Genomic DNA, 22,572 nt, shown 5'->3' with positions numbered 1-22,572 from the left:
ATTTTCATTTACATTACTTCAAAACAGTTAAAAACATGTAGGTGACGGCTCGTATAAGTAGGAGTCATATTGACATCGAAATCAAGTTTCGTGTCAAAAAACACCCAGATATGAATCGTCATCCTAACATCAACGTTAGTAGTTAGTTGGAAATTATTTAAAAAATATCGAAATAAAAAGGAAACTTATACACCCTTTATCTCCAAAACGAAGCATTTATTTTTATCTGCAGAGTGTGCTGCCGAAGTTTCCCGAATATAATTCGGACCTGCCTGAATAGGCACTAAGGCTTAAGAGTCTTACTAGTCCGAAAAAGTGGCAAAATAAGCGTTTGGCATTTAACGTTTTATTTAAAACTGGCTAGGTATTTTTACACAAATCGTCACCCTAGAATAAGATTGTTCTATAGACCATTTCGATGAAACTGAGAAAACAAGGTTTAAAGTTTAAACTGGATATCCGTGAACACTATATACCAAAATGGTTCTATTAAACATTTAAATTAAAGATAATATAAAAACCTATCAAACATATGTATTTATTTTACTTTTAGAAGCTTTATTTAAAAGATATTAGTGATTTTAGATTTGGATATAGAACAAAGTGCATTTAGCCGATTTTAGGGATATAGAACAAATTAAGGGGATATAGAATAATATAATACTCATTTTAAGCTGATTTATTTGTATTTCAAAATATTATTTCAACACAAAATATCTGAAGTGGAGACATTAAGACACTAACTAAAAACAACATAAAAAAATAATAACCTAAAATACAATAGTAGTAATTATTCGTTTGCATTGTTTATTAAAAACTATCATTTTTTCTGCCTATTTGTTTGGTATGTATAGTGTTAGAATAAGTTATTCAGATTTTAAATCTGATTTTTAACTTTCATTGGATTATTTAAATGTTTTTTTCGGCTATCTCTAGTATTGATAGTATTAGAGAACGATTGAGCAGTCAATTGAGTTGAAGCAGCTGGTTTCACAAAATTCCAAAGTGGAAACATTCGAATTTGCTAACAAATCAGGCAATCAGTGCTTTTCAAACGAACGATTGAGTGGTCAATTCAGTTGAAACAGCTTCACGAAATTCCAAAGTGTGAAACATTCGAATTTGCTAACAAATCAAGCAATCAGTGCTTTTCAAACGAACGATTGAGTAGTCAATTGAGTTGAATCAGCTGGTTTCACAAAATTGCAAAATGTGAAACATTCGAATTTGCTAACAAGTCAGGCAATCAGTGTTTTTCAAAGAACGATTGAGCAGTCAATTGAGTTGAAGCAGCTTCACGAAATTCCAAAGTGTGAAACATTCGCATTTGCTAACAAATCAGGCAATCGGTGCTTTTCAAACGAACGATTGAGTAGTCAATTCAGTTGAAACAGCTTCACGAAATTCCAAAGTGTGAAACATTCGAATTTGCTAACAAATCAGGCAATCAGTGCTTTTCAAACGAACGATTGAGCAGTCAATTGAGTTGAAGCAGCTGGTTTCACGAAATTGCAAAGTGTGAAACATTCGAATTTGCTAACAAATCAAGCAATCAGTGCTTTTCAAACGAACCGATTTACCGCCTATTTGACAAACGAACGTTTAGTGGTGCAATTTCACCCGCTTAAAACAAATGCCTTAAAGTTAAATAAAAACAGATACATCCATTGTATGTTAGAGAGAAAGAGATCGAGAATAAATGGATATAGAACAATCTAATTTTTATGCATAGTAACATATTTTTTGATCTGGTATTTTCGTTCAATATCCATTTCTTAGGATAAAGAACACAATAATTCTATTTTTTTTACTGTAGCCTTAAATAGTGATTTTTGGATGTAGGCCATTATATGGTTTCGCGACTTTCAAATTAATATGGATATAGTACAAAGTACTAGATTTTTTTCTTTGTTTATGAATTTGGCTATATTGTTTTTGTGGAAATAGAACAAGCTAATTCTGCATAAAAAAATGGTGTATGTAACTAATTTTACCCAAAAGTGGATATAGAACAACCTAATTCTAGGGTGACGAAATGAAGAAGGCAATTAAAGATAAAGGATTACACTATATTCATATTGTAGCACATTTTTAGACAACTTCTGTGTTCTTAAGATTTTGATGGTCAAACATCAACAAAATATTCCTTATGTTTTGACTAAATTTTCTCAGAAATAAAGACAATTTAAAATTCCGTTACAATACGGATATAGACTGTTTACATACTATTTCTCGAGACAATTTCATATGCTAGACTTCCAGTAGGTAGGTAGAAGTAAGTAAGAAGAAAGTTAAACGAAACAAATGTTATGTCAGGAAGGCCTACTTTATAACTACAACTTACTAGGGCTGTTGACTAGGACCAAAAGCAAAGGCATGGTTTTAATGTAAAAATTACAAAAAAATTTTGGTGTCTTCTTTAAAAGCAAATATTTCCAACAAAAAGAAGGCTATTGAGACGAAGCAAAAAAACTATCAAAAAAGGATGAACATAGATGATAAAGTGATGGTGATTTTTAAATTTCTAGCTGGTTTTAACATATTCCACAAACTGTTTCAAACTTTCAAAAAAATCAAAATTTTTTCCTCGTTTAATTGACAAATGAAACTTTAGTTTTTAATTTATAAAGAGATACTAAAAAGTCAAATAATCTAACTATATATTTCTTAAAAAACATTAAAATTGGCCCACTAGAACAAAATATATTAAACTTTACAATACATCAAAATTTTAAGATGCCCGTTTTTCATATTTCTAAACCCTCTTTCAAGATGGTTAGAGTGTAAACTTGTTAAGTAAACTATTTAAATTTTAAAAGTCTTCTAGGTTCATTTATTTCTCTAAAATAATAAATAATACATAATTGAGAACTAATAAAAACCGCGATATGACGATTTTTATCCGATAATCCTTAAACCCGTCTATTCTTCGCGCCTTATTAATTAAAATCCTATCCTCTGCGTTTCCTCGATGTCACCCCATCATCGGGGGGCTGGATATCTTGAGCCCCTCTTCTGGACTTCGTTTTCAGCGCCATCACACCATCGCCATCCACGCTGCGAGGCGCATCACCAGTCACCCACCGCACCGGTCGTTTTAAAATTTGCTGTTTTGTCCGCAAATCACCACCGCTAGATCGCTCACACATTCGGGATTATTCAGTTTTGTCCAGATAATTTTTCTCTCCTAGAAATGTTGTAGTAGTGCAGCGAATAAATAGTCCGGTTTTAGTGGAGTTACGAAAATATAGAAGTTTCAGAAAGTTAAGTAACTTAACGGTAAATATTTTTGTTTTATTTAATTTGTATATTCTTAGTGTATTTTAATTACTCTGTTTTCTATTTTAAATTATTTCTTAATTCGTTTTATTCTTTTCTAAAATAAAGGTAAGTTCAGAACTTATTTAAGCTCCTGTCGCACATTTTTCTAGTCGATATCAGTATTTTTTTTCAAAATTGGGGTCTTGAAATGAGACTAAAAATATTGTTTTTTATTATAGTTTATAAACTACACTTTTGCAAAATATAATTTATTTAAAACATACCTACTCATTTTCTTTGTTATTAATTTTTAATGTCGAAAATCTACTAGAGTTAACTCTAAAATATTTTGTTGCGAGATTAGATATTTTTATAGAGTCTAGCAACATTTTTTGAATATGTGCGATATGTAAATAAATAAAGTTCAGTTTAAGTAAATATTATTTCAGTTAGTATACAGGATAAGTCTTACATAAGTGCAAATATTTTTAGAGGTGGTATATGTCGAAGACAGAAACACATCTATGAGTTATTTTTTGCGAAATTTTGTGAATACTTTTAAAAAAAATTGTATCTTTTAACTTCTAGTTAAAAAATATAATATCTCCATAATATGGCGACATAGATAGTATATTAAATTTACAAGAAAGAAAACCCAGAAAAGGTCCGGTGTCTCTCAAAATTTAACCGAAATATCAATTTTTTTTCAGATTTTCAAAGTAGAATATCTCGTCTATTTTCGTCTTATTTGAAAAACGGTTCATGGAGATCTACCAGCCCTGAACATATTTAATATTTACACTTACTTAAGACTGACCCTGTATTTAGAGGGTTGCCCATTAGTGCGAGGAAGTCCAATATCGTCGTTGTTGTCGAAGAGTTTGTATACGATTGTATGTACTATGTATGTATGTTGCCGAAGATAATATGACAAAAGTATTATATAAATGCTGGATGGTTTATAATCGTGCACACCCTCAAAGTATTTTGTTGTCTACAGGGTTTCCTAAAAAAAATATAATGTTTTAATTTTTGTAAATTGCCACGCAATATTATAATACAGAATTAGACTCAGCATATAGTACCTATTTTTATTTGAAGCACTATGAGGTGCTACCGTTCTATTTCTTAAGTACTGAAACTTTGGTTAAAAACACTAGCAAAAACCATTAGTAGTTTTCCATTTAAAAGGAAAATAATATACAGGATGGTGTATTTACAAGAAAATGAAATATACCATTTTAAATACCGCATTCTTGGCGACGCCATTTAAAATACTCTCTATAAGGTAATGGAAACTTACCTTCGTAAAATTAGCATTATCCATTTTCATTTGTTTCATTATTATTATGCATTTCTCTCGGCATTTCCTTTAACAAAGGTTTCTAACGAAAAATAAGAAATAGAATGGCAGCAATGCTGTGGTTCAAATGAAAATAGTCTAGATATTATATGTTGAATTCTATACCGAATCCAATTCTGTGTAGAAAAATGTGGGTTAAAAAAGTTTCATATCATGAACAACGACGATATTGGACTTTTGCGCATTAATAGGCCACCCTGTAATCTAGTAGATGTGTAAAATCATCAGGTGCGTTGATATTATTTTTTATTTTTATGTATATACAGGGCATATAAAAAGTTTGTAATTAACAAATAAATATTTAACATGATTTTATATACAGAGTGTCTTGAAAACGTGGCAAGTAAAAAAGTGCAAGTATTTTGAAGTGTGGTAGATCTGGACAAAAAAAACATATTGTCTATTTGTCATTTAAAAAAAATAAAATAACCGTTATAAAAGTTATTTAACTTTGAAATTAAAAAAGAAATAATGCTACATTTTCAAAACCGCTGGCATCAATCAGCAACGATTTGTGTTGCCATGGGACCACAAAACTATTTACTATATCTTTATTGAAATCATAAATACCTACCCATTCAACATACATACCCCATTCTGAATAATTAAAAAAATAACTGAAACATATTTTATCTTAATACGCGTTAAAAAATATGTACTACATTGGTTTCTTTCTAGAATTATTAATACCCAATGCCACTGCAATAATAAAATTAACTTTTTTACCTTATTGCGTAGAAATTTAAAATTAATCTGAACCTAAAAGCTCAAAGATGTAGATGGTAGCAGAAGTAATGTAGGAAACCGAAAGGCTTCGATACACCGTCAAGCAAATTAAGGAGAATAAACCTGTAGCACCAAAAAGTTATTTTAAATATCTGGGATAATCGGAAAATGCTACGAAAAATGTGAAATTTTAACAATTTTTTGGCAAAAAATGGTTTTGTAACTGGGGTCGAACTATACTACCTTTTAAATAGTTGCACTTATTTAAAAATCCACCTGTATAAAATAATTGGCAGTTTTATATTAAATAATAACCACAATATACTATTAAATAAAGATATAATAATATATATGAATATATGTAATAATACTAACAAACGTTTTAATGGCAAATATTTAATTTGCAAAACAATATATTATACTAAATGTATTTCTTTCTTTTTCAGTTAGGTTATAGGTTTTTATAAATCACGTAGGTAGTTAATCACATTAACTTCACATATCTTACACCTCTACGATAATTTATATTCTTTATAACGTTAAACAATTAGTTACAAGATCATAATAAATAAATATCAGAGTGTCTAGGATATACTGTTTTATCGTTTAAAAATAATTTTAAACATTAAAATGATATTCCACGATTTGCCGACATTAGTATGCACGTGATCTTATAAAAACTATATAGCACAAATGTTATTGTAGTAATTCTCGCGTGGAAGTATTTATCTACAATGTAGATAATACGTAAATCAGTCTATGGATACCAAAATATAGTAAATATAAACACCATTTATATTTAATTAATTTGTCTATTAGAATATAAATACGCAGGGTGACGCACCTCATTCGCCACGGTTGATTATACGAAAACGGAAAGATGTAGAAACACAATATATATATAGGTAGGATATTTTATAGGTATATGTGAAATTATTTATGGAACACCCGGTATTTTATTTCATTTTTTGGATTCTTGGACATAAAAAAAGGCATTTATTATAAGGGTTTAATATGCTTAAAAGCTTTGGTTTTTGAGATACTTAAAGATATTTAAATATCCATGCTATAGTAAAAAAGTTTGTCAACACCTTGTACATTACTTTTCAGAATTAATTCTTGTGCTGACTTTCAAGCCAGAGAAATAAACATTACTAAAAAATTTATTGCATCCTTAAATGCATACAGGGGTATCAAAAAATGCTGGTCTATTTTAAATATTTACTTTACATAAAAACTTCGTTTCTGAAAAAAAAATTCAAATAAAACCCAAGTAGCAAATTTTATTTTATAAAGGATGTATAAACAGTTATGTGATCATTTTTATAGGATACCTCAATTCATATAACGTGCTATAAGACCGTAATATGATAGCTTTACAACCAAAAAAGGCCCATTTTTATACAACCGTTTAGTAGTATAAAAGTTCTATAAAAATGGTATACAACTCTTATGCAACTATTTTACACACGTTATATAACTATTATAAAACTAGTTTTATTGTGTATTACGTGGTCACATCTAAGAAACAGAACATTTGATCATTTAGCGAGGTAAAAGAGTATTTTATTTTTTACCGAAGAATATTAGGAGCAAATTATATTTTAAGCGTGTCATAAAATGAATCTAGAGGATGTGGATTGTTAAAAAGGAGACTTTACTCGACGGTGAAAATGGCGGGTAGAGCCAGAAGGTACAGCAAATATGTAATATAAAAAATCATTAATAGGGTTTGAAAAGTAGGGACAATTTTTGTTGCGCCGAAAATTTTACTGGTAGATTATAGGTATGTATTTGGCAAAAAATTAAAGCGCTTTAATTTCGATTAAGGTTTACGTATAAATTTAAACAATAAAATAAAATAAAATTTTCAAAAATTCTTGTTTTTAATTTAATTAAACAGTTTATTACTGTATGTGGGAATCTTATCACAAAATAGTTCTCAAAAATAACATTTTACAATTTATTTTGATGTTTTTAATTTTGCTTCATATAATGGCGGCCATAGGCCATACAAAAATTCGGCCTTAAACATGGCGAATTATAATGCAACCATTTTATTATAAATGAATCCCTTAAGTAAGTCTTTGTTGTAAAATAAAACGGTATAGGATAAATATCTATCATTACGCAGAAATTCCAGGCACTATAAAACTATTTTTGACATATTGAGATTTGTGACAAATAGATGTTGCCAAATCTCATTTGATTAGTATTTAAACTAACAAACATGATCAGGTTTTCATGGATTCATGCATGCCCGACGAGTGAGCGGCAACCTAAGAACTTGGAAAAACAACAATAAAACAATATAAACATTATTATTACTACAGTAAAACTTTTACATCAACGTGGCAACAATGCTTTGAAGAAGCCACACAACCCGAGAGATTTTGGCATTTGGGAACCCAGGGTATTCTCGGGATTATTTGCCGTAATTTCGATGAGTTTTTTCTTACATGTTCTTTATAACTACCACTGCGTTTGTTAACTTTTTTCCAACTTTGTCCAGAATTCATAATAGCTGTGATTGATTATACTCGTACGTAGATATTACTTTTGCAACAACAACAATAATAAAATAAATAACTAAGTATACCATTTAATTTAAAATGAGGTTATATTATACATTACCAGTTTTATAATGCAGATATTACAGCGAATTTATTTTGTTAATCACAATTTTATCATATAAGGCTATATAACTAGTGTTGTATACAGCACCGTAGTTTAACGGAATAAAACATTCTATCATACAACGTAATACAACTTTAATAAGACAAGTTTAAGTAACTATTATATGATCTTGTGACTACTAGTTATATGAATATAATAGAACTCTTACATGGTGGGTATAAGAGTCTAATAAAATAATATGTTTGTTGTCATATAGCATTGTCTTATTAAGTTTTATATCATACTAAAAGAAATTATGGTTTAATGCGTTATAGGATACGTTGTAAAAACCACTAGAAAATAGTTTAATATGACAACTTTTATTAAAAAACAGAATGGTGGAAACCAACGGCTTAATAAAATCAAGCAGTCCTTAAGACAACGCTATTCGACTCTTATAAAATAATTCAATCCTTTTAGAACTTCTTTTTGCTACTTGGGAACAGAATGTAATTTTTTGAATAAGTCGAAGCAGATTTAAATGCTCTTTCAAACTATATTAGGGTTTCCTATACCTATCCGGCTCAGATTTTGAATAAAAAGCGATTTTTAAATAAAATTGCAATCAAGATGGCTGGTGTCCCCATGGCAATTTTCTAGTGATAGTTGGTATCTATTTTCAAAATCGACATTAGTTTATGGACTTTATTTAAATTTATAACGGGTTATTTTTATTTAATTTACCTACAATAAGGTTAATAAGAAAGTATTTATTATTTTATCAAGAAAAATCAAGCAGTATCTGCTGGCGGAAGGAATGGATATGTTACTAGTGATTTTATTTTGGGACCATTGTTTGTTGGCCTAAAGGGTTTTTGCTCAAAGATATCCAAATAGGAATCTTGACAAGCGTTCCATTGAAAAACTACTATTCCTATTTCGCAAAGTTGATGGTGTGGTATATGAAAAATCTATTAGGCAGAAACCTGTCGTTGGCAGTGAAGAAAATGAATTTGCTTTAATTGGCCCTTTTATAGAAAATCCAATATATCTACAAGTCATCGTAATATATGTAACTCAAAGAACTACTTTTTTATTTTTCTTGATAAAGTAATAAATACTTATTAAACTATTGTAGGTAAATTAAATAAAAGTTAACTGTTACAAATTTACATAAAGTCCATAAACTAATGTCGATTTTGAAGAGCTACTAACTGTCACTTGCAAATTGCCATGGCGACAATAGCCATCTTGATTGCCATTTTATTGAAAAATAGATTTTTATTCAAAATCTGAGCCAGAAGGTATAAGAAACCCTATTATAGTAGAAAGAGCATTTAATCTGCTCCGACTTATTTTAAAAAATACATAGTGTTGTATTTCAAATAACGAAGTTTTTATGTAAAGTAAGTATTTAATATAGACCAGCACCCAGCTAACAAAGTTGTTCTATAAATTTAAGCTAATAGAACATTTATATCCTATTAAAGTTTTATAGATATATCTAGGACACTAAATTACTGTATTAATGGAGCATATGAGACTATTTTGTTTTCAAGAACTGAATTGTTCTTTAAACTCATTGCAAGAACGTTCTTAGGGCATATATCAAAACCAAAGCATTTAAACATATTAAACCCTTATAATAAATGCCTTATTTTATGCTCAAGAATCCAAAAATGAAATAAAATAACGAGTTTTCCCTAAGAAACAATATTACTTTGGCATGGATCTTAGTTCTGACACACCATGTACATTTCAAAATAATTTTAAATTATGCACATTGCCTCTATACATATACCCATAAAAATGTGGTTTCTACATCTTTCCGTTTTCGTATAATCAACCAAGGCGAATTAGGTGCGCTACACCCTGTATATGCATTTTCTTTAAAGTTTTCACTATACGCAGTTTTTCCTTAATTACTATAATTGGGAGTATATAAAAATACCAGATGAGATCCACATTACAAGAAATAATCTAATTAATTACTAAATCAATTAAAAACTCAAAAATTCCATTACAGAATTGAAATTTCTCAACGAAGACCATCACCGCGGTTGAGTCCAATTAGACTGGACTAATCAATCATCGAATTTAGGACCCTTTTAAGCCTACAACGAAGATATTTATTGTCTTCGGCCCCTGTAACATTCATGGAGTAATTAGACCAAAGCGAATATGTCGCACGTCTACGACAATATTCCATTGAAACCCTTCAAAAATGATACTGTGGAGATTTCGCAGCAACAACAGCATCAGCAGCAACAAATATCAGCCAAAATCAAGACGATTCAGAATAATTTAAACCAAGAAGAGGAAAGGAAAAGGAAGGGATCTGAAGATGTGACCAGAAGTTGTAGTTTGAAGACTCAGAAGAAACCGAAATCAACTAGAAGTCTCTCGGAAATGTTTTTCAAAGGTAAATTACTATTTTTTGTTTCCAATCTTTTATTTGCTATAATTGTCATATACAGTATACAGGGTCGCTTTTATGTATGGAAACAGTCGATTAATTATTAGGTAAAATATAGGAGGTACCGCAAAAAGTTAAATACAAAAGTTATAGGATTTTTAAATCTATTAGCGAGTAATAAATTTAAGTATACAGGGTTGTTCATAAAGTCGTAACACATCAAAGTTTATTTTTTTTTAATAGAACCCCCTGTATATTATTACATATTTCAATTCGAAGCAAAAATTGAAGTACACAAAATCGACACAAAATGTACCTCAAAGCAACCGTTCCCGAGTTATTGACTTTTGAAAATATCACTTAAACAATTCGATTTAATTAATTTCGATGTGTTAGGTTTTATTTAATGATGCCGTTCTGCCGAAACTGTGATACTGTTCTTCTTCTTCTTGTTGGGCCTTAGCCGCACGTTGGAGATTATCTGTACTCTTCATACAATGTGTAGAGTGCCGTTTTCGGCTCTTCGAAATATGGTGGCTGCGTCGCTGATGTTACAGCAATCCCGTATGTTTCTTAGCCAGGAATGTTGTTTCCTTCCTGGACCTCGCCGTCCCTCTATTTTTCCTTGTAGAATCAGCTTCGGAATGTAATATTTGTCTCCTCTAAGGATATGGCCGAGGTATAAAACTTTTCTTTCTTTAACTATATTAAGCATTTCTCGTTCATAACCTGCAGTTCTTAAAACTTCTTCGTTGGTGACATGTGCGGTCCATGGTACACGCAAGAGTCTCCGGAGAGTCCACATCTCGAAAGCCTCGATGCAGTTCAGGGTTCTAGAATGGAGAGACCACGTTTCTGCGCCGTATAGTAAGATGGGTCATATGTAGCATTTTACTACCCGTAGTCTAAGTGCTAGCGGGAGACTGCGTGCTAATAGGAAGTTTTTAAGTTTAAAAAATGTTGATTTTGCATAATTTGTTCTAAGTTTAACTTCCTTATCGCAGTCCCACCGTTCATTGATCATAGCACCTAGATATTTAAATCGTGGTACTCGTTTTATAATATTTCCATCCACCGTCAATGCGGTGTTGATTATAGGCTGGCGTCCTATTACCATAAGTTTGGTCTTGGTAGCGTTGATTTTAAGACCGAAACGATTTCCCATGTCCTCTTTCTTATTTATTATTTGCTGGAGATCCTCTAAAGTTGGTGCTAGGATTACCGTATCATCTGCATATCTTATATTGTTAATTGGAACTCCGTTAATCTTAATTCCTCCACTTTCTCCTTCTAGGGCCATTTGAAATATCTTTTCGACGTATATATTAAAAAGTATTGGGGACTGTATACAGCCCTGTTTGACACCTTTACACACATTGAATGTGTCTGTGGATAAATTTTTGTTAACTCTTATCTCCGCGGTTTGGTTCCAATATAGTTCCTGTATGATTCTAATGTCTTTGGCGTCTATTCCTATCTCGAGCAGTCTGTTTAGGAAAATATCGTGTTTAACGTTGTCGAAAGCCTTCTGATAATCTATGAAGCACACAAAGACATCTTGGCGTTGATCATAACATTTCAGTAGCTTGATTGAAAACAAAGCCTCTCCCGTACCCAGCCCCTTGATGAAGCCGAACTGTGTCTCTCCGCTTTTTTCCTCACATTTCGAGTATATACGAGCATGCATGACACGAAGAAAAAGTTTCAGAGCATGACTCATTAGACTTATAAGTCTGTAGTCACTACAGTCTTTTGGAGATGCCTTTTTGGGTATTGTTATAAAAGTTGATTTTAGCCAGTCGTTTGGAATTTTACCCGTATCGTATATTCGATTGAACAGATATGTGAGATGCTTTGAGTCAAATATTTTAAGAACTTCTGCATGCACGTTATCATGACCGTGGCTTTTTCGATTTTGCTTTCGACATTGCTTTCAGATTCTTCAGATTCAGAAGAACTTCAGATTCAAGAATTTCCGGGCCCGACCAGTCTTCACAATTGAGAGGCTGTCTGTCTTCTCTTTGGTCTTCAAATAATAACTGTGCATAGCTGTTCCATGTGCTGCATAGATCTACTAAAATCAATTTCCCATTGTGTTTTAGTTGAATTCTTTAGGGCAGGTATAGGTGCTTTTTTTGTGATGCCAGTAATTTGTTTGTGTTTTCTATGAAAATTTACAGACTCGTACAGAGCATTCCACCTCTTGGCATTCTGTTGTAATGGGATACTGTTCTAATGGGATTTAAATTCCTGTCGCTACTAGTAAATTTAAGTATACAGGGTTGGTCATAAATTTGTGTCACATCAAACTTAATTTTTTGAAAATGAAATCCCCTGTATATTATTGCATATTTCAATTCTTCCTTCAATTCTAAGCAATAATCGTAATACACAATGTACATAAATTGAAGAATTGAAATATCGTTATCTGTACTGTAAACGAAAATTTTGTAATTTCCAAACTTGATATACTCTCATTTTATACATCTATAAATGCTAACTTGAGAACTAATGTCAAGTATTATTAAGTATCACAGTTTTGGTAGAATGGCATCGTTAAATTAAACTGAACATATCGAAATTAATTAAATCAAATTGTTGAAGTGATATTTTCAAAAGTCAATAATTAAGTGATATTTTCAAAAGTTAATAAGTCGGAAACGGTTGGTTTGAGGTTCATTGTGTGTATTTCGATTTTTGCTTAGAATTAAAGGAAGAACCGAAATATGCAATAATACACAGGGCGTTCTATTTAAAAAAAGAAACGTTGATGTGCTACGACTTTATGACCGACCTTGTATACTTAAATTTATTATCCGCTAATAGATATTTATAAACCATATAACTTTTGTATTTAACTTTTTGCGGCACCTCCTATATTTTACCTAATAATCGACCGTTTGCATATACATAACAGCGACCCTGTATATAGAAAGTACAGAAAGAAATATTATATATAGTATTATATTAGCATTATATATATTGAATAATCTATAAACAATATAAACATATACCGTGTGGTGCATCGGATCACGGGACATAGGAAATTTTGAAAATTGTCAAATATTATCTCCCCAGATGATTTTATGCAAAAATTGTATTAGACTTTTTTGAAGAGGTGTTAAAGTTGTACTTTCGTCTAGAATTTCGTTTTATTTGAATAGGCATCTAAACGTTATTTGCAAAAATCTGCCTTCAAATTACAAAAAATGTATAATACGACCCAGAGAAAGCTAGAATTAAAATACCAACAAAAAGTTAATGTTGTTATTGTCAAATTCGATATCACATTTCATTTACAAGAATTTATGTTCTCTGGAAAGTATTGTTAATTTTTTGCTGAATTGGAACGATCGTCTACAAAATAATTAGTTGAAATGAGAATATTATTGGCGGTGTATGACTTGTTTCCTGTTTCCTGTTAATTTCTCGATCACTCTCACGGCCTTGCCCATACCACATACACACAACCACAATAATTTAAGAAATCAACGAAATATTTGTAACTAAAGAAACTTTATTAAACAAATATACTAATTAATAAAATATTCACATATTCACAGCCAAACAATATCGAAAATGATTGTAAAATTTACGCCTCAAAATACAAAGTTATTAAGGGGAGAATCTTTAACATTCCACAGAGATGTAGTCTTCACTTCATCTAATATAATATAATTTATGTCATATACTAACATAGGTACCAAATCTCGTTTTTTTATCTGAACAAATAAAAAAGTTATAGGGATGAGCCACTTTCGAGACGCAGCCGGTATTTATCTTCATTATTTACTCTAATATTATTTAAAAGATTTTATTAAAAGGTCATATTTTATTAGTAGGCCGTGATTGTTAATAAAAGAAACAAAAGAATTATTAGAAGTATACTGCTTTATTCTGTGTCTTATTTTATTTTGGGAGCTACTAATATATTCTTTATATATCAGGAAAACTTAACACCTTACCGCATTGTAAATCTTAAAAGCTATCTTACAGGAACTTTTAGAGAATATTTTTTTAGCTAATTTACGTGAAATATACTTTTAGCAAGAGGGGGCTCCAGCTAACAACTTTGAAAATATGAGAATTTTTTAAATAAATATTTTCCAAATCGATGAATTTGGACCAATGGACCTATACGATGGTCTCCCACATCCCTGGATTTGTCCGTTGTCGATTTCTGTGTTTAGGGATTTTTGAAAAATTAAATATATCGTAACAACTATATTATTTAGGCAAGCTTATCCCGTTATAAAAAAAAATAAAATATATTCAGATATTCAATGGTAACAGTTTAACAGCAAAATATTTTAATCGCCAATCAAATTTTGATATGTGTGTATGAATATTTTAGTAAATACCATTTTGATTTTTTTATTTTCTATCACGAACTGCTAATAAAAAAATATATTTTAAATATTGCAGTAAATAGTGAAAATAAATATAAACTATTATATGTTTTTGAGAAGATCATAGCAAACCAGATCATATGATTTATAAATATATAGGGTGTTCCATGTGAGAAAACATAACTTTAGTTCATATCCAAAAAAATATTTTTTTCGTAGAAAATCAGACTACACCACTGTATTTTACGTAAAAAGTTCTACAAAAAACACTTTTCACCTTCTCCATATCTATCATAATAACTTGGGACAATGAAGATTTTGTTTACAGCATCTTCCGTTTAATATAAAAGTGGGACAGGATTGTGCAAACCGCATCCTCCATCTACAGGGTGTGCCAATATTACATGCACATATTTATGTAGTATTATGTTATGTATATATATTTAAGAACAAAGGAAGTGCATCATGCAGACTGTGGAAATTACCGGGGAATTTCACTTTTGGCTATCGGAGGAAAAATTCTTGCAAAAATTATGTCAAATCGCCTGCACCCACATATAAAAAAATCCTTCCAGAATCGCAAACCATCCGCCAACTACAGGAAAAAGTAAAAGGGTTGAGCAGTCTAAACTTTATGTTGCATTCATCGATCTAACAAAAGTCTTCGACTCTTTGAACAGAGATGCACTTTGGGCAATTATGAAAAAGTTCGGAGTACCCAACAAATTTCTTACAGTGTGTACAAGCCTCCATAACTACAACCAGTCAAGAGTGTCACATCATGGATCACTGAGCGATCCCTTCCTGAGAAATACAGGAGTTAGGCAGGAATGTGTCTTAGCGCCTCTCCTATTCAACATATTTATGGCAGCGCTCTCCATTATAGTGGACAGCAAACTGCAGGAAAGAGGATTGGGCATTAGATACAGATATGACGGCGGTCTGTTCAACATAAAAAGACTCAGGGCAAAAACATGTACAAAATTCATCACAGAACTTCAATACGCTGATGACTGCGCTCTAGTTGCAAACACGTTAGAACAATTACAAGAAATGTTGAACACATATACCTGGGCATACGACGCTTTGGGCCTTAAGCTAAACATCGACAAAACCAAAATCATGTGCACTCCCCCGGAAGATCATAACAATGCTATACAAATCGGAGAAGAACTATTGGAATATGTAGCGGGATTTAATTACCTCGGCAGTTTAATTTCGGAAAAGGCCAATATCGACTCTGAAATTCAGCACAGGATTAGCAGCGCGTCAAGAGCATTCTGGAAATTAAAAGACAGGGTTTTCTACAATCATGACTTGAGTACAAAAACGAAACTTGCAGTGTACCGAGCAATTATAATCCCCACCATGTTATATGGGAGCGAAACCTGGGTGCCGTACCGCCGACACATGAACGCATTAAACAAGTTGCAACAGAGACACCTTAGACAACTCTTAAAAATCCGGTGGTTCCATCATATCTCAAACGTATCGGTCCTTGAAAAATCTAACTGCGAGAGTATTGGAGTCATGGTTACAAAATCCCGCTTAAGATGGGCTGGTCACGTATGCAGAATGCAAGAAAACCGCATACCAAAATCTCTGCTTTACGGTGAGCTTGTAAAAGGTAAGAGGCGGCCGGGTGGACAACTCAATAGGTACAAGGATATTTTCCACGAAAACTTAAAGGGGATTAACATGCAGAATCGTTAGGAAGAAGCAGTTCACAATAGAACTCAATGGAGAAGAATTGTATACTCAGTTAACAGCGACAACCAAAAAGTAAAGAGGCCACAAAGCAATGAGATTATTGAATGTCCGGAGTGCGGTAGGCAAATAACATCACGTATCGGGCTTTTCAGTCACAGAAAAGCTCATGAAAGAAAGCGCCTTGCGTGACCATCTTTTGATGCGTGTCGAATACTCGTCAGCGAGTAATGGCAGTATGTATGTAGTATGCACATAGGACTACTACGTATTTTTGGAAACAAAATAAGTTCGTTGGACACAATTTACCTTTATACATAAGTGCTTCGTTTGTCCACTGGAGGGCCCAAAACTTTAAAAAAACAAACACATTTTTTCAGATATTTTAAAAACCGTTATTCCGATTGGAATAAAATTTTAGGTGTCTATGTTTTGCTAAGTGCTTTAACATTTGACTTTCTCAAAAATCAAGAAAATGTACGGGAAGGGTGAAAACTACCCCCACCCCTACGCAAATTTTGGTATAAAAATTTTCCAACTCTAACTACGACCGATTTTTTTGTCATAAAATGACCCTTCTAGTATTTACTACATTTTTTGTCTCTTGTAAAACAACGCCACGGCGCATACTTTTTGAGGAAAAAAATATTTTGTTGAAGGTGATTTCCAAAAAAACGTTTTTTGTCACATTAAGCCTATTGAGGCTCATACAATCTATTATGCTTTAATGATCTAGTTGGCAAAAATATGGAATTTTATGTTAGTATGACAAACTATATTTAACAACAAGCTTCATAAAAAGTTTAAATTAATAAATTTTAAATTAATTAACGTTCGGGTTTATTTTTGATTGATGTTGTATTTTTGATTGATGTTGATTTTGACCTAAGGGACAAACGAAGCACTTTTGTATAGAGGTAAATTATGTGCAATTAACTTATTTTGGTTCAAAAAATACGTAGTTGTTCTGTGTTCACGGAATATTGAAACTCCTATATATTTTGTAGGGTAAAAAAAATGGAATGTACCGTTCTTTACAAGAGACAAAAAATGTAGTAAATACTAGAGGGACCATTATACGAAAAAAATCTGTCATCGGTGGAGTTGAAAAATATTTCTACTAAAATTTATGTAGGGGTGGGTGTAGATTTTACCCTTCTCGTATTTTTTTCTTATTTTTTGTGAGCAAGTAAAATATCAAAGCATGTGGCAAAACATAGACACCCAAAATCTCATTCAAATCGAAATAAGGGTTCTTAAAATAGCTGAAAAGATGTGTTTATTTTTTTAAAGTATGATGCACTCCAGCGGACAAACGAAGAAAAAATTGGTAAATTGTATCCAATGAACTTATTTTGATTTCAAAAATACGTAGCTAAGTCCACGGAATATTGGGACACCCTGTATATACCATGCATATTAGAAAAATACTTGAGTATTTCTAATCGAATATCTTAAGAACCAAACTCCTTAAGATGGTACAAAGAGTAGTATTACTCTTTACTTGATAGTAAAAAACGAAATATATTTTGTTTGATATATTTTTTTGTACATAATCTTGTATAAATATTTGTAAAAATACGAAAAAAAACAAAAATTGAAGTACAAGGGAGTCTGTAACTATAAGATTTTCTTAAAAAGCTTCTTGCTAAAGTTTGTTTTAGCGGGAAACAAGAAAAATATATAAAGTGATGTTGGTGTAAGTTTCGCTCCTATCTCCGGTCTATAATGGGTCTATAAACAAGTGGTCTCCTATTCGACATTAAAAATTTATGCCTTGCCTTATTAGGGCATGATATAGCCCATTATCGCTCACCTTATAGACTGTCTTTCGGAAGATGTATCGTACATAAAGTCTTCTATACAGAGTAAACCGGGTGTTTTTCAAAAGTGGTTCACCCTTATAAATTTAATTTTTCAAATTTTTTATCGAAAGATGCGTACAACTTATCTTAGATTGGAACTATCGGAAACAAGAAAGCCAACTCATCTGATAGTCAAGCGGCGTTAAAAGCGATCAACTCAGTATCAATCAATTCAAAATTGGTCAAAGAACGCATAGAGAAGCTGAATCAATTAGGCAAAGAAAACAAAGTCCTCCTACTCTGGGTGCCTGCTCACCAAGGGATAGAAGGCAATGACAAAGCAAATGATCTACTAGAAAAGGAGCGAACACTCCACTAACTGGCCCACAACCGTTCTGCTTCCCAAGTGGTAACCAACCAAAAGCGGAAGTCAAGAACTTGGAAGACTCCATCCGCAACCTGGAATGGGAATCTTGCAACGGTCTAAGACACTCGAAGAAGTTTCTGAGGGCTTACGACCAAGAAAAATCCTGGAACTTCCTGGATTTAAGAAAGAGCAATCTTCGGATTGTCACGGGGTTTTTAACAGGAGAATGTCTCCTCAATGAACACCTCAGTAGATTGAAACTAAAAAGAAACGGCGAATGTAGATTCTGTGTGGAAAATGGGGAAACACCAGAACACCTCATCACTGAGTGCGCCGAGACGACAACCAGCTGTACCATTTTCTTTGGTAAGACTGATTTTGGAGATGGAGAGCTACCCTCTGTAAAACCGTCCCAGATACTGGCTTTTGCCAAAGCCCTGGAACTGTATGATGAGTTATAACTCAAGAAAAGGGCCCACAATAGATCTGTGTCCCCTTTTCTTGAAATTCTGGATGGATTGACGTATGCAGTTCAATATTTGATTTTTAAGTGGTACTTTCGATATTTTTATAATTTATATGATAGAAAATGACATTCTGGATTCTGACATATGTCAACTTTTGACATTTCCAATTAAAAAAAATATAATTTTAAACTCCAATCTAGAGTGGCATGGCTGTGTTAAAACCATTAATGTTTAATCAAGGAGCTTTGGAAGAATATATTTGATCGTCTAATATTTTTCGTGTTTCTTTGAATGTGGTAAACAATGATTCAGTATTGAAAATGAAAGAATTTCGGACATCTACTGTCTTTATTTATTTTGATTAACACAACGTTTCGATCAGAAGGATCACTGACCGTTATCAAGTGTAAACTAAACTAATTCCTAAATTGCTGAGCTTTTATACTGCAATCAGGCATTCACCCGTGAAAAAGTTGGGTAGAGTTCACAGTGAGGTTGTCCACATAGAATGCCTGCATTGGAGCGTTTTATCAGTGGTTGCGATATCGTAGGTATTTTGGTACTAGAATTGCTAAAATTATTATAATTTCTTTCTATAAAACCGGCTTCTCAACGAGGTTTCCTGTGGATAACCCGAGCTTCCGACCACGTAATATTGTGCTGTTTTGACCAAACATGGCCCGCAATACCTGACTTCATAGTTCCATCTTTTTGTACATGTTTTTTGTGCTCACTAAGTCGTACATTTAGAGGACGTTTAGTCTCTTCAATATACGACACACCGAATTTACAAGGTACCTGGTAGATGCACTCTTTCTCTCGTTTCAATGATTCCGGCCTTGTTTGTGTTTGGTTTGGAGATGGAGAGCTGCCCTCTGTAAAACCGTCCCAGATACTGGCTTTTGTCAAAGCCCTGGAACTGTATGATGAGTTATAACTCAAGAAAGGGGGACACAATAGATCTGTAAGGTAAAAAAAATGTGACATAAATTCTGGATGGATTGACGTATGCAGTTCAATTTTTGATTTTTAAGTGGTACTTTCGATATTTTTATAATTTATATGATAGAAAATGACATACCATATGTCAACTTTTGACATTTCCAATTAAAAAAAAATATCATTTTAAACTCCAATCTACAGTGCCATGGCTGTCTTAAAACCATTAATGTTTAATCAAGGAGCTTTGGAAGAATATATTTGATCGTCTAATATTTTTCGTGTTTCTTTGAATGTGGTAAACAGTGATTCAGTATTGAAAATGAAAGGATTTCGGACATCTACTGTCTTTATTTATTTTGATTAACACAACGTTTCGATCAGAAGGATCACTGACCGTTATCAAGTGTAAACTAAACTAATTCCTAAAATTGCTGAGCTTTTATACTGCAGTCAGGCATTCACCCGTGAAAAAGTTGGGTAGAGTTCACAGTGAGGTTGTCCACATAGAATGCCTGCATTGGAGCGTTTTATCAGTGGTTGCGATATCGTAGGTATTTTGGTACTAGAATTGCTAAAATTATTATAATTTCTTTCTATAAAACCGGCTTCTCAACGAGGTTTCCTGTGGATAACCCGAGCTTCCGACCACGTAATATTGTGCTGTTTTGACCAAACATGGCCCGCAATACCTGACTTCATAGTTCCATCTTTTTGTACATGTTTTTTGTGCTCACTAAGTCGTACATTTAGAGGACGTTTAGTCTCTTCAATATACGACACACCGAATTTACAAGGTACCTGGTAGATGCACTCTTTCTCTCGTTTCAATGATTCCGGCCTTGTTTGTGTTAGGACGTTTCTAAAGCGGCCCATACATTATCAAACAAATTGCGCAACACAGGCTGTTGCGCAACGAGTTGCCAATGTATGGTAACGTTTGATGCGTTACGCAATTGTTTGATAAGTTTCAAGAATGTTTGATTTATTTTGTGCCGCAATTGTTTGATAAGTTTCAAGAATGTTTGATTTATTTTGTGCAACAGGCGTTTGCGCAACGCGTTGTGTAGTGTATGTGTGTCTTGCGCTTCGTTATGAAATATTTCAGATCTTTTAGTTCTTTCATCCAAATTCTTTGTTTTCTTTTTCGTTTTTGGATCATTAACATCATCTAGGGTATATAGGATAATAATTAACGCAATGGAAATTGAGGACATGATTATTTATCAAACAATGCACAACTTTTAAGAAAAAGTTCCATCAAAATTTTACTAAGTGCATGGGTGATGCAGTTGTGCAACGGAACGTTGCGCATTGCTTGTTGTGCAACTTGTTTGATAGTGTATAGACCGCTGAATCAGTTGTGCAACGCAACGTTGCGCATCGCTTTGTTGCGCAATTTGTTTGATAATGTATGGTTTGCTTTAGAGTCGATTCCGATTTGAAGACAGTTTCAATGTTATACTTTTTGGCTATTCGCCTGATCTTTTCTGACGTTCATTTTACTTATGGAAACTATGGAAATGTGACTCATATCTTAGGATTATGTAAAGTGATCTGAAAGGAAGCAAAATTGCAATGAAATGTTCCATTTAAAAAAAAACATCCCGATCCACTCACACTTTTTTTGAGCTACCCTATAGAAGTTAAAATATTTTCTTCAAATACATCGGAGTACATACTTTAGGTTTGCACTTAAACAAAATTCCCAAGTTTTTTTTATTCTAGGAGCTACAGATGCTGTTGGCGGACCCTGTATACTGTAATGTACTTGGTTGTTTCAAACGATTAGTACGGATATAGAATTTCGAAAAAAAGAAACTATTAAAATTTATTTCGAACACCAATTTAAAATTAAAATATCAATACGCTTTAAGTAAAAGAAGTATTAGCATTTTAAATTTATAAGAAGCAACAGGTACACTTCAGAATTCTATTAGATAATCCTAACCGACACGATTGAAGAAGAAATTTAATAACAGGCAATTTTTTAGCTTCCCGTTGTTAAAAAAAGTTAATACAACAGTGTAGGTGCAGATTTTAAATGCAAATTTCAGTAATTTGAAGTAAAATTGAGATATTTGTTGAAAAACTTCTTCGATTAATTAAGATTTAGTCTACTATATTTTGTTCTAAAATATTTTGTATATTTTTTCAGGTCAAAATGGAGTCTCTACAGAAAACTTTGGAAGTGATGAGACGATTAGAGCTGGAAAGAGTGAAGAAGACTTGAAAAAAGTCACTACGATCCATTCAACGCCTACCTCTACACTGGATGATGGCTACGAATCCTCCAATAGCACACCGCTAGTTTCAGGTAAAAAAAACTTAAAAACCCATTAGCTATTAAACATTATACATATATTTAAAATTTCTTAATATCACTGTAAATATTGATAATTATTTTTGTGATATAGTTTAAGAAAAACAACTTGACACACAAGGGTACCTATTTTAACATACAGTATGTTCCCGGATCGTCTTTACAATAAAAATAAATAATATTTTATTGTTATAATAATAGCTCCCGTATATAGCGTTTAACGCCTTTGGGAG

General features: G+C 32.3%; 1 protein-coding gene across 2 annotated transcripts in view; it reads left to right on the top strand.

Moving 5' to 3' along the window:
- Positions 1-3,059: 3,059 nt before the first annotated feature.
- Positions 3,060-22,572, top strand: part of LOC115887319 (sodium-dependent noradrenaline transporter-like) — a 60,225-nt gene continuing 40,712 nt past the window's right edge. Inside the window, exons 1-3 of one of the 2 annotated variants that reach the window (XM_030906720.1) lie at positions 3,060-3,279; positions 9,993-10,388; positions 22,175-22,333. In XM_030906720.1, coding sequence (XP_030762580.1) covers positions 10,148-10,388; positions 22,175-22,333 — 400 coding nt within the window. In that variant the 5' untranslated portion in view covers positions 3,060-3,279; positions 9,993-10,147. Of the gene's footprint in view, positions 3,280-6,062; positions 6,127-9,992; positions 10,389-22,174; positions 22,334-22,572 lie in introns of those variants that run through there. The other variant, XM_030906721.1, reaches the window with a different exon arrangement.

This window comes from Sitophilus oryzae, unplaced genomic scaffold (assembly GCF_002938485.1).
Source record: "Sitophilus oryzae breed Bouriz unplaced genomic scaffold, Soryzae_2.0 scaffold_562_pilon_pilon, whole genome shotgun sequence".
NCBI lineage: Eukaryota > Metazoa > Arthropoda > Insecta > Coleoptera > Curculionidae > Sitophilus > Sitophilus oryzae.
Note: the sequence above shows the minus strand (reverse complement) of the source record. Positions and strands in the feature narration are given on the sequence as shown.